The following is a 13412-nucleotide window of genomic DNA, read 5'->3' as shown; positions in this document are numbered from 1 at the left end:
AAATACATTTAATTTTACTTCCCTGTCATCCCTATGTAAAAACAAAGGGACAAAAGAAACCTCATTACCTTTTCATTAGTACACCCAGTTGTTGCACCCTTGTGCTGAGGCCATATTCCAACTTTATTGCTTGTCACATTCCAACATTAATATTCAGGTTTTTTTATTTATTTATTCAAGGTAATTAACATAAAAAAAGCATACAAAATAAATATCAGACATATAACTGCAGGTTTTCCAAAATATTGTAAAATAAGGTATGCAAACGATATTTCTGGGTTTTTTGTATGTGGTGCCCACACTAATTATACTTTTCTCTTTTCTTCAGAAGACTGAATTTTCATAAAATAGTCTTTTTACTCATTCTAATGGAGCATACACACGGTCAGATTTGTCAGACTTGTCAGATTTGTCAGATGAACGATTTTACCAAAGTTTTCAACGATTTGAACGATTTGAACGATTTTTGACTGCATTAAAATGAATGGAATCGTCCAAGTCTTACTGCAAACACATCAGATGTCAGAAATCGTTATCTGACCATCGGGAACGCGCATCGTTGATCGTCCATCGTTCAGGCATGTCAGATATGAACGATTTTCCTTCAGATATGAACGACTGAACGATTTTTAAATCGTTATCATTCATATCTGAAGGAAAAATCTGACCGTGTGTATGCACCATAACACGTCAAAAAGAATTTAACCCAGATGGTCAAAAAAAGTGGTTTTTATTGAAATTTCAAGAAAAAGAACCAGAAGTGCTTTTTTTTCCATCTTATAAACCCCACAACTAAATACTTTGTGATTCTTGTTTAGCCAATAATCCACCCTTTATAAAATAGTAAAAAGCAGGGTTCGGGATGCAGTTTATAGACCAGCTGACTAAATGCCGCCGGTCTATATCCCAACAGGAGAAACCCAAAACCCAATGGGGTACTTAAGATAGGCATTGAAATACTGACGCCTATCTTAATCCCGATGCCAGAACGCCGAAGGACGCCAGCCCGAACAAGGCAAGTCCGGGGCGTCCTTAGCGTTAGCCGCGGAGGGGTGGGGGTTAGGTTTAGAGTGTAGCGGGGTTAGTTTTAGGTTATGGGGGGAGATTAGGGTTAGGCACCCTAGGGGAGAGGGTTAGGTATCCAAGGGGGTAGTTCAGGGTTAGACCCCCCCTCCGGGAGGGTTAGGTTTAGGGTGCGGGAAGGGGGAGTTTGGTTTGGGCACCTTCGGGTTGGACTCAGGGATAGGCACCACCCCGGGAGTTTTAGGGTTAGGCACCCCTAAGGGAGGGTTAGGAGGGGAGAGGGGAGGGTTAGGGTACTTACCAGCTGGCGTCGGGATCTCCTCCTGTCTGGCTTCTCCTGTCGGGATTAAACAGCCGCCGGTATTTCATACTGGTCCCCAGGATTCTATGGTTAGGTTTTGACAATAAAATGTGCCCTTGAAATGAAAATGCATTTTTTTTTTTATTTTCTCTGTCTCAATTTAAACACCAACTCTGTTTAGGAAGAATATGGTACCCCAACAACGCCTACCGCATTAAGGGCCTGATTCAGAGCTGTACCGTACGGCCCAGCCACAGGAATGAGACTGTGCAATACCGTACATCTAACATGCTAATGCGGCAGGAGGCATCTGGTGTAAACGGACACCTCCTGCCGTATTGCAGATCCGAGTGCTGCTTCCTAAGACACAACATTGGATCTTCTGCGACACTATTGGTAATCTGAGTAACCCTGGGGTTACCCTGATTTCTCCTCACGGTTCGGAAGACGCAGATCCTGTTCTCTGTACTGCCTGTGTTTTCTGGAATGGATACATTGCCCCACCCCTAAACGGCAGGCTGCGGCTTGGGGGAACATACGAGTGGTCTCGCCAAGGGAGACTTGCAGATGCGCTGTAGTACAGATCCTGCATGCACAGGTCTCTCACAATCGATGTTGTAGGTTTGTGTACAACACTGAATTAGACCCTAAATGAGGGAGCGCTTATATTTTATTTGACACAAGATATTGGTGAAATGGGCTTTAGATCCCTCCATCTGTGGAAAATTTTATTTTTTGTGTACCGAATAACTAAGAAAGAAAAGAGACCTAAAATAAAACTGAATTAGCTGAAGCCTTAAGCAGTTGCTGAAGAAATGGCTAACATCTATAGATTATATTTAAATTGACCATTTGCAAACTTTAAGCTAAGTAACCTCTAACAGAATTGAGTTGTTGTTCCCCCATAAAATATGTCTTCCTAAGTATACACTGGGTGTGTGCAGATGGCCAATGTAAGTGCTAGCATGAAGTAATGGAATAAAGCAGTAGGCAGTGAGAAAGGAAAACGGAAAAAGGAAAATGCTGGTAATAGTCAGAGGCTGCTTCTGAAAAGCAGGAGAACATGATCTCCACTATTGAAACATTTCAAAATACTTTATTACACAAGTGTGTGTACATGTATATACTACACCACAATATATACATTTACAGAATTAAATACAACATAAATGTAATAAGGGTGTAAAGTGCCTGTTTCTGTTTTGGGGACTTGTGAATAGCGCTAACATGATTTAAGGTGCTAAATGTAGAACTGGTATATTCTGTGCTAGCAGCTCACTAAGCTGGAGCTGAGCCATGAAGGTGCTGCCCAGGCATTTAGAACCAGTTCCAGTTCAGTGAACGAATAGCAAGGAAGGCTCCAGGTGGCACTTGCGAAAAAGGATGTAAGTATGTATGTAAGTATGTATGTATGTATGTCTGAGCTGCTGCAGAAGCCTCTGATTCCTTCTCTAATGCAGCAAAGCACCTCCGTTCCAACTGCAGTAATCACATAAACATAATGGATGTCTGTGTACAATTGGTTGTATACAACCTTTAATGTGTTTCCCCAAATGTTATGCCCGGGGTCAGTATTTAAATGTGCTGTAGTCACCTTTACATCACTAAATTCTTCCGAGACATATCACTAGGTGCAATCGCTGGCATATACTGTGTATCCAGTCAATGACATATCACTACTACTGCTGTAAGGTTACTAGGCATTTCAGCTACCATTTTCCTTTGGAACTAACACTATTACTGCAACTACTGGCACATTCCTGTGATTACCCTGACATATTGCTGGCTCAATGCTAATGGTATTACTACTGCCGGCATATTATTATGCTGGGTACACACTGTGCCCAACGATATCGTCAGCGGCGGGATCCAGAAGGAGTGCCGGCATCGATAAGTGCATACACACTTGCTGATGCCAGCAACGGCGAACGACGGAGGGGGGGGCATGCTGCATTTGGCAGCATGGCATCGCTAACGATATCTCCAGATTGGACTGCAAGTATAGACGACTGGGGACATCATTGACGACCCGCGGGAGCGCTCCCCATTCATCGCATAGTGCGTAGACACTGGACATTTTGAACGATATATCGTTCAAAGATGTCGTTATCGTTCATATCGTATAAAGAAATCGCCCAGGGGCTTTAGACCTATATACTGGCACATTACTGGGAATCCAGAATTGTCATTCAGCTACTGCTAGTCTATTACTCCCTACTGATATTAGTGGCCTGCTACTGGCATATTACTGGGTCTTGTGCATAGTTGTATACAAGTTTTACATTTTTTTTAAATAAATTCTTTATTTTCAAATACATTTTTTCAATATACATATATAATATCGGAACAGAAATAGAAAAATACTTTAGCATTGTCGTTCAATATAAGAAACACAGGTACAACATCCAACTTGTGTATACCGAATAGATTGTGAAAAATACAGTCACTAGTCAGAAACACATTAACATAGGACAAGACAAACATAACAGGGATACACAGAGGGAACTATAAGGGAGGGGGAGGGCATTAGGAATAATTGAGGGCAAAATGCAGCCATCTAAAATGTATAGTAAAAGTATGTGGCCGCTTAAGGTCTAGTTAGCAAGTGTTTAACTAGGGTATATTCAATTAGGGGCAACGTAAATAAAACTTTCGCTCCTTATGCCCAATTTTGGATTACCGCCGGTATGCGCACTCTCGATACCCGCTGTATCCAATTAAAAAGAAAAGTGGTTGCAGGGTTTTCAGAGCTGAAAACCCTGTGGCGCGTAAAAAAAAATAATTATACCCACCTGTAGAGCTCCGGTGGTCTCCGCAGCTCCCAGTGTCTTGGCCTTCATCCTGGAAAAGGGGGGGGAGGGGTTGTCAAACACACTCATGCGCACACACTCACTCACTCAAACACTCTTACAATCACTCACACATACTGACATACTTACCCTGCTGCAGAATACCCGGCTCCTGACGCTGGAGGAGGAAGTCACCGCTTCGTAAGGTGAGTAATTAAGCTAATTGGAAACTTCCAATTGCTTAATTAGTCTTTTGGAGGGGTGTCGCCGGGGTTCCAGAGAATTTCCCGACCATTTTTGTCCTAAAAATATGGATTTTAGAAAAAATTGGTTGTGCTCCAGAGGTGGTAAGATAAAACCTCTCGGCACTGAAAAAACTCTGCAGATCGGGCCAGCATATCGGGCACATCATCTTGTGTGTAAAGATTAATGCGCTCTCCCTCGTGTCATACATCACATCTTCTGATCTGCCTGCAACGCAATGGTGCAGCAGGCCTCCATACCAGAAAATGTGGGTGTGTCTCCCCTGTTTTCTGGGAGTGGTGAGGCCAGGTCTGCGTCTTCCGATGCAGACTTCCTGGCCTCAGCTACGGAGCTACAAGGGCCAATCTGAGTAACCTCAGGGCACTCCAGTGGCTGATGGTGTCGCAGAAGATCTGATGCTGCATGTTAGGATGCTGAACATGGATCTGCAATGCTGCAGTGCCTTTTACCTACAAACTCCTCCTGCTGCAATTACATATGTTATCATCGTTGCTGCGTCCATCTCTGAATCAGGGCCTTAATGTCAATCTCACTTTCCTGTCTTTTACTCCTTTCTCACAGTTTGGCTTATGCCCCCAGGATTCTACTGAGACTTACCTTGCAAGTGATCAGTGATCCACTTACAGGAAATTCTTGAACTCACTCCTATAGATTTTCATAAAATTTGACATGGTTTGAAATCTGATCTATTTTCATGTGGTACAATGCAATAGCCGACTCACCCTTCATCAAATGAATGGTCCGAAACTGACATTAAAATCAGTGTGTTTAAATATTTTATTTCATGTTATTATGATCCAATTTCACCACACACAAAAAAAATTCTTTAAAATCTTGTATTAATTCAATGACCTAGTTTAAGAAATGATAGCCCATTTTCAAACATCTCTAGCTACTACACTATACTCAACCTCCTGGAGCTTTCTGCTGCTTTCAACACTACGGATCACCCTCTTCTCTTGCACACCCTTTCTTACATTCACTACCTCTGGTACATCCATCACTGCACTCCCATTATCTGTTGTTGTAGTCCCGACAGGTGCGTGTGTTAAGGAGTTTATAGTATAAGCTCCTGGGCGGGATGTACTAAGGTTGCGGTGACCATTCCGCCGGTCACCGCAACCTTACTAATCGCATATGTACTAACGTATGCGATTAGTATCGCAAAGGACAGCTCTTGCGATAAGAGCTGCCCTTTGCGAAGCAGCCGATGCCTGGTGACGGGGTCTGCGTGGGACCCCGTCCCCTCCGAGCCCCGGGAGCTTCCTTTTTATATTTGTATTTTGTGTTGTACATATCGTAAGTTACGTACAACTGAATATCTGGTGCAAAGGTGTGTCAGTCTTCATAAACGTATTCCCTGAGCCCCTGTCTTATGTGAACCATACCCATAAAAGTGCATGGCCCAGCTCTCCTCCCAGAGAATGCAGCTCTTCCTGGGTACCTTTTGGTACCAGTATAATAGTAATAGAAAATAATCAGGGCCTTCAATGTGGTGACTGTGCTACCTCCGCAGCTGCAGTATATATCATAACTAATTAGATAATACACTTGCAAAGTATTAAAAACAGTCCCTTAAAGACTCCCTTAGTGACGTGTCCTCTATGGAAATGTGCACTAAAATGTTTTTTTTTATTGCAGTAACATATGGAATGGTGACTTTAAGCATGTTTTACTATACAAAAGCTATGACCCAGCTTTTCCTGGATACACCTGTTTCAAAGACTGAGAAGACCAATTTCAAAACATTGATGACAATGGATGACTTCTGGAAGGTGAAGTACTACACAATATATAAATGCTAAGCGGGAGGTATAGCTGTTATTTTGCCCCTGAATATTAGTTGGGCGGGGTTGTGGTAGCTTATCATTATGTTTGAATGAGGAAGCAGTAAGCAGGAGGTAATCATTAAGCTGGAGGACCTCCGGGAAGACTGATAGGTATGGGCAGCACTATTGAGCAACAGTGCAGTATACAGACTGCCATCTGCTGTACACCTGGGATGCAGATTTGTGATCAGGCAATTTATTATAGCCTAACATAGCTGGTAGGGATCTTACTTCACTATTTACCATCAAACAGTAAATGACTCTCCAAATGCCCCTCAGACCTCCCAACATGCCTTCAGACCACCTCAAATGCCCCTTACATGCTCAGAAAACCATCCACATGCCACTTAAATGGTCCTCACACCTACTTTTAAGACACTGGTATGTCTATCTTTGAATGATTTAACCACTTAACTGACAAATTTTTTTTCCAAAAACCGCTCAGGAATTGTCGGGGGTTTTTTTTATGACTGAATTAGGTCCAGAACATATTTTTAAAACGTATCCAACACAAATTTCTTTCATTTTTTTTTTAAAACACTGTACACCATAACAATTGCAATTTTGGCCGATGTGTTCAACTATGTATAGAAACCATTGATTGTTTGAGGCCACAGCCACCGATGTTTCCTTAACATCGGTTCACAAACCATCGATGGTGCCACACCCCTGCTGGACCCCTCTGCACCCCTTCGCACCACTCCACGGACGCCGCTGGACCTGCTATGGATACCGTTGAACTCCCGCAACGTAAGCCGGATCCCCGCGTATTGTAAATATTGAAAAAAAATCCATATCTGAAATGCTCCTGGCCCCGAGCATTTCGGATATGGAAAACTCAACATGTTTGTGTGTGTATACATAATAATGCATCTTTCGGGTGATAGCTAAGGACCATAAGGCCCCATAAACAAATACATTTTTCTTCAAAGAGAGGAAGCACTCGCCAAATTCAAAGACTTGTTATGCTTTAATTCATACTTGAAATCCAACGTGTATATCACAACAGCCACAGGTCTGGTCGACATTTCGGTTCAGGTTTGAACCTTTATCAAGACCCAAGTTCATGGCTCACATAAGCCAACTCAAGTGAATATACCATAGTCTGTGAACAAAGAAATACATAAGGCAAAGTCTGTCAGGCTCCAATATAATACCACTGAACAAATAAAACACAATAAAAATACAAGAATGCAGACAACTACGAACAACAAATAGGCCAAACAACACACAGTGCATAAGATGTAGAAAAAAGTGCCAGCACAGTGGCCAAGCATACCACCATAAAAATGGTCTAACTATACAGCCAATATCCCCACGAATGTGCAATACTCAAAGTAGAAATACCTGAATACATAGCCATAAATACTAATGTCCAAAGTACACAATCACATGCTTGAATGATGTGTGCCTGTAATAAGATAACATTAATAATCTAATCTAGCATAAGAAATCTTCAAGGTGCCTTGAACAATCAGCAAAGCACACAGCAATAACCATACCTGTACAAAACAGAGCATCAACTCCGATATATGGGAGCTCCTGCTCCTTCCAAGTCATCAGCAGGCACTCGTCATAACGGGCGAAAAACAAATAGGTATATGCTGGCGCCTTAATAAGCCGTCAATCCCGGAAGCACAAATTAGTGTAATGAATATACCTCATGTGGTGCCCGTCACGTGTCTTGTAATTCACTTCCATGTTCCAGCCCGACACGCGTGCTGTCCGCTATTAGCGGAAGTGATGCTAGTCACACAAGGACATACGGGAAACACGTGACTTCTGATTCACTTCCGCGTTCCAGCCGGCACGCATGCTATCCGCTATTAGCGGAAGTGATGCTGGACACACAAGGACATACGGGAAACACGTGACCCCAAGGATCATACCAAGGAGCCATATTGGAGCCTGAACAGAGCAGACATAGTACAAATTATATACTGACAATACACAATGCATAATACATATATAAAGGGACAAAGAAATACAAAAAATAATTCAGAGATACCAAAATTAGCCACCTATACTCAGAGACAAAAATCCAAAGAAAATAAACATAATGAACAATAATAATAAACAATAAATAAATGAACGATAATAATAAAGAAATATAATGAAGTATACTTAAAATAAAATGAATAATCAATAGTAAATAAAAAATAAAAATTGAAGAGATATATGAAAAAAACTCAAGAAAACCTCAAAAAGAAAAATATGTTGTGCCACAAAGAAATAAGAATATATAAAAAATAAATATAGTGGAAAAAGAGAAAAAATTTATAAAAAAAAAAATTTTTAGAGGAGAAAAAGAGAAAAACAGAGAAAGAAGAAATTTTTTTATATTCACATTTTAAAAGAAACTGGAGAGACTAGCTAGAGTGAATTGCCCATACATTAAACATTATATATCAAAGATATGAGTGCTCAGATCATATTAAGATAAAGACACCAGTGTGAGGAAGAAAATAGAAGAGATAGACCAAATTGGAGAATACCAGGAGTTAAAGAAAAATGTTGAGCGGATTATGTTCATTCAGGCCTCGAGGGGCTACTGTGTCCAGTTTGAATATCCAGAAGCTCTCCCTCCTCTTCAGGGACAAAAGTCTATCTCTACCTTGTCCAAGTGGAGGAATCCAATCAATCAATTTACACCTAAGCCCACGCAAACTGATGGGCCATTTTTGGGGATAAGATCAAGTTTTATCATCGTTAATGGTATTATATTGGAGCCTCACAGACTTTGCCTTATGGCCCTCATTCAGACCCACTCGCGAGCGGCTGTCCGCTCGCAAGTGGGTCGATGGTCCGCACTGCGCATGCGCACGACGGAGGGAGCTCCGTCGTGCGCATGCGCGAGACACGACGAGCGAAGGACTTTCCTTCGCTCGGAGTGTCTCATCAAAGGGGGCGTGCTGTCGATGTTGACTGACAGCACGCCCCCTTTGGTAGGCGTGTCGGGGGCGTGCCTGCCAGACGGAGGCGTTCCCAAGGGAACGCCTACCGTCTGAAGCCGGCCCCACTGACATCACTAGTGATGTCAGTGGGAGTGATTTTGGCTCTGATAGAGCCAGAATCAGTCCTGGCCTTGCGGTTGAAAAACTCAACCGCAGGCTTTTGCTCGCAGTTTCGAAGGTCGCGATGGTCAAGACCATCGCGACCATCATCCTGCACGCTCGTATATGCTGTGGGTGGTGACCCACAGCTATACAAGCGTCCAGGAGGACGCTCCGTATTAATGGAGGTGGGCCCTGATTCAGAGCGAGCGCTCTGGTCAGAGCGTCCGGCTCTGAATCAGGGCCAATGTCTTTCTTTGTTCACAGACTATGGTATATTCACTTTAGTTGCCATTATCTTCCCACTTTTAAATTTTGACATTAGTATAGGCTATTTCCAGAAATGGTTTGAACTTTTTTGTCAACGCAATCATGATCAAAAATTTCAGTTTGAATTTGGAAAAAGTTTTTCCTCACATAGCCTATTGTGTTGTATAACATATGAAAGGGCATAAAAGACAGTAAAATGACAGCACTCCCACCTCTCTAGCTAAATTAGGAGAGCTGCTATGGGGTTTTGAATATATGCTGGTGACAGATTTTTTAAAACTTTACACATTTTGGAAACGGCATGATATATTTAAATAATAATTTGTATTTTTCTTGGACTACATATATAGTCTCCATATACCAAATATTAACAAAATCTGAGTTAGTGAGGTAAAATTAGTGTATTGATTTGACACGAAATGACCCTCTTAGGTTGTACTTTTTTGTATGTATATAGTTGACGTTGATGTATGGATGTCTTGTGGTGATGTTTATACCCTATTATGTATATTATGTTTACTGTTCTTTTTCCCACCCTTTTTTTTTTTTTTCTGTATCCCTCTTTTTTCCCTTCCCCCTCATTTAATATGTTTATACCTTTAATAAGAAATATTATGGGAAAAATGTTCGCTTTTATGGATAAAAGAATCTGAAGGAAAGCTGTGAAAATGAATATCAAAGTGCATTCTAAGAAAATTAAAGATAAAGTTATAGACATGCACAAAAGAGTAAACTGCCCATTGGTAAGAGGTCCCTGCTCGCAAGCTTACAATCTTTAGGCGCAAAACACATACATTTCAAGAGAATATTCTCTTGAAAGTCCTTTATTACTTCGCCATCAGGTCCCCAAGGAGGTTTGTTCAGCTTGCTCACTAAAGCTAATGATTGATAATGTTGACATGGCCCTTATCAGAAGGCTGCAGTATGTGTGTCCTCCACATCCTACCCCATTATTGATCCTACGAAATGTTATCCAAAGTATTTGGTACTGGACAGTGAAATCTGATTGGCTCGAGCATGTTTACTGGACTTGGTCCCTCATATCACTTTGCTGGTAAAATACAGTTGTGTCCACATACACTTATCCTCAAATCACGCCAAAGTGACCCATTTGTCACACCATGAAAAATGCAATTAAGCCATACCATGGGGTCTTTTTCGCTCAATATTTAATTCAATTTGCATTTTTTTGACACTAAAGCGAAAAAAGCACAAAGGACAGATATTGTGTATTGACCTCTTGACTGCATGCAGAGGGAGATCCTTCCATCTTGTAACAAATTTGTCCTCCATATGACTCCTGTAGTTAATCCTTTGTCGCCTCTTACCCTCTGGTGACCAAAAGGGGGAGGGGCGGGGGGGGTATTCCTGATATTACGCACTATGCTGCAGCTCCAGGTCATGTTAGAGAAAGGTGCCCTGCCTTCGGGGGATGATAGGTTGTTATTTCACGCCCAGCTGTATTTAGCAGCAGTATTTGTTTGAAGTCAATTTTAGTCCAATTTATTCCAATGTTTATGAAGATGATAAACACATGCGCACACACCAATAGCATTATCATCTCAACAAAAAGTTATAGACACAGGCAAAGTAGAAGGTTGAGTCTCCCATATCCAAAATGCTTGGGACCAGGGGTATTTTGGATATCAGAATATTCCATATTTTGAAATATTTGTATACTAAAATGAGATCTTGGGAATGGGACCCAAATCTAAACACAGAATGAATTTATGTATTATATACACCTTATATGTAATTTTATACAATATTTTCAGTCATTCTTTGGCTCAAACAAAGTTTGTGTACATACATGAAATTCATTTATGTTCATATACACCTTATACACACAGCCTGCAGGTAATTTTATACTTTATTTTTAAAAATGTTGTGCCTTAAACAAAGTTTGTGTACATTAAACCATCAAAAAGCAAAGGTGTCATTATCTCAGTCATGTTAAAAAAACCTCTATTTCGGAATATTTGGATATGGGAGACTCAGCCTGTACCTCCTTTTATGAGTTTGCTCATTTGAGTCTAATTTTCTTTCTATTGCAGTTTGCAGAAGGGCCCCTTTTAGATGGTTTGTACTGGGACATGTGGTACAACAACAGGACCATGGCAGAAAATCAGAGCTTTATCTATTATGAGAACCTGCTACTTGGGTTACCGCGTCTTCGTCAGCTTAGGGTGAAAAATGGGTCCTGCACTGTGCCAGAAGACCTGAGGGATGAAATAAAGGACTGCTATGACATGTATTCTGTCAGGAATGAAGATACTAGCCCTTTTGGATTACGCAATGGAACTGCGTATGTACCTCTGACTTTTTGTGTCATCCATCTGTTTATTTCACCATCCACCTGTGGATAATGTTTTCCTTTACACGTCATATATTACTGCCTAAAGCAATTATATAGGCTTCCCCACCCACCACACAAAAAAGTTACCAACTGTAACTTCTAATTTTAGGCTGGGTACACACTTGGTGAATCTCGCCAATGGTTGGGGAGATTTATCTTCGCTCTGGACCATGCAAGACTGCCAGTACACACTAGAAGATTTAATGAATGATGGAACGATCACTTGTTCCTTCCTTCATTAAACTACACAGCCCACAGGCAGTATTGTGTGCCACGATATGGCATGCGACCTGCAGGAACGCGCAATCGGGCATGCACACTGCACGATTTGTCGTTTCATTTTGCCTCAAAACAACAAATCGCCCAATAAATTGTGTTCAGCATGCCCACTGAGAAACAGTGCACTCGACGTCTACCCTCTCTGCAATGTTCCCGGCATCCAAACCGAGCCCTGCCTCTTAAAGACAGGGAAGGGATCTCTGTAATTGTGCCTGTCACAGTAACGTAAGCGCAGCACAACTCTGATTTTCCCTCAGATCACTGGAGCAGGATAGTGCCGACTGGCATGCAAAAACAAAGCCGTGTGGCGCACCTGTGAAATTGATCCTGGGGAGAAGATTGCTGTATGATTGTCATTCTGCAGCTATAATCCTATGTCTTGTCTGTACAGATGGACCTACACCACAGAAAAGGATCTAAACGGCAGCAGTCAGTGGGGTCTCGTTTCCACCTACAGTGGGGCTGGGTATTACTTTGACCTCTCAAGGAGCAGAGAGGAGGCTTCTGCTCAGATCGCAACCCTGAAGAATAACCTGTGGTTGGACAGAGGCACCCGAGCAGTCTTTATTGATTTTACAGTTTACAATGCAAATATTAATCTCTTCTGCGTTTTCAGGTATTTCATTTATTGTGAAGATTTAACATTTTTGGCTTTTTACATTCTGGCATGAGCTGTATAGGTAGGCATGCCATATCATCCCTTTAATTCGCTACACGTGCATTACACAGGTTCTGTGGCTGATTAAAAGCAGGTGAGATGGAGATTTGAAGACAGTCAGCCACAGAATCCATGTAATTCATGTGTCCTGAATTAAAGGGATGATATGGCAAGCCTATGTATAGGGATGTAATTCCTGGTTTGAAGGATATGACATTTGTTAATACTCTAGGGGGTAAATTTACTAAATTTACTAAGATGGGAGTTCTATTAAGAAGTGATGTTGCCCATAGCAACCAATCAGATTCCAGGTATTATCTTCTAGAAGGTGCTAGATAAATGAGAAGTAGAATCTGATTGGTTGCTATGGGCAACATCACTTCTTAATAGAGCTCCCATCTTAGTAAATTTACCCCTAGGTGTCAGGTCTGCTGTTACTTTCTATAGTCACTAATCAAAACCATAAAGTACATTGTAATAAATATAATTGAATTTACAAATAAAGTTTATATTGTTTTAACTGATCTAATTGTAAACGAGGTAAATGTATGAATTAATGTATGTCTCTATGTATTTTCTGATGATTCCGT

The 13412-nt window shown here is 41.3% G+C and overlaps 1 protein-coding gene across 2 annotated transcripts in view; it reads left to right on the top strand.

Moving 5' to 3' along the window:
* PKD2 (polycystin 2, transient receptor potential cation channel) overlaps positions 1-13412 on the top strand; it is a 77717-nt gene that overhangs the window by 27365 nt on the left and 36940 nt on the right. For both annotated transcript variants that reach the window (XM_088464447.1, XM_088464446.1), the window contains exons 3-5: positions 6019-6152; positions 11584-11834; positions 12556-12780. In XM_088464447.1, coding sequence (XP_088320573.1) covers positions 6019-6152; positions 11584-11834; positions 12556-12780 — 610 coding nt within the window. The remainder of the gene's footprint in view (positions 1-6018; positions 6153-11583; positions 11835-12555; positions 12781-13412) is intronic.

Source organism: Taudactylus pleione, unplaced genomic scaffold, assembly GCF_031769625.1.
Source record: "Taudactylus pleione unplaced genomic scaffold, aTauple2 ptg000055l, whole genome shotgun sequence".
Taxonomy (NCBI): Eukaryota; Metazoa; Chordata; class Amphibia; order Anura; family Myobatrachidae; genus Taudactylus; species Taudactylus pleione.
The sequence above is the reverse complement of the archived record's forward strand: the minus strand, read 5'-3'. Positions and strand labels throughout refer to the sequence as shown.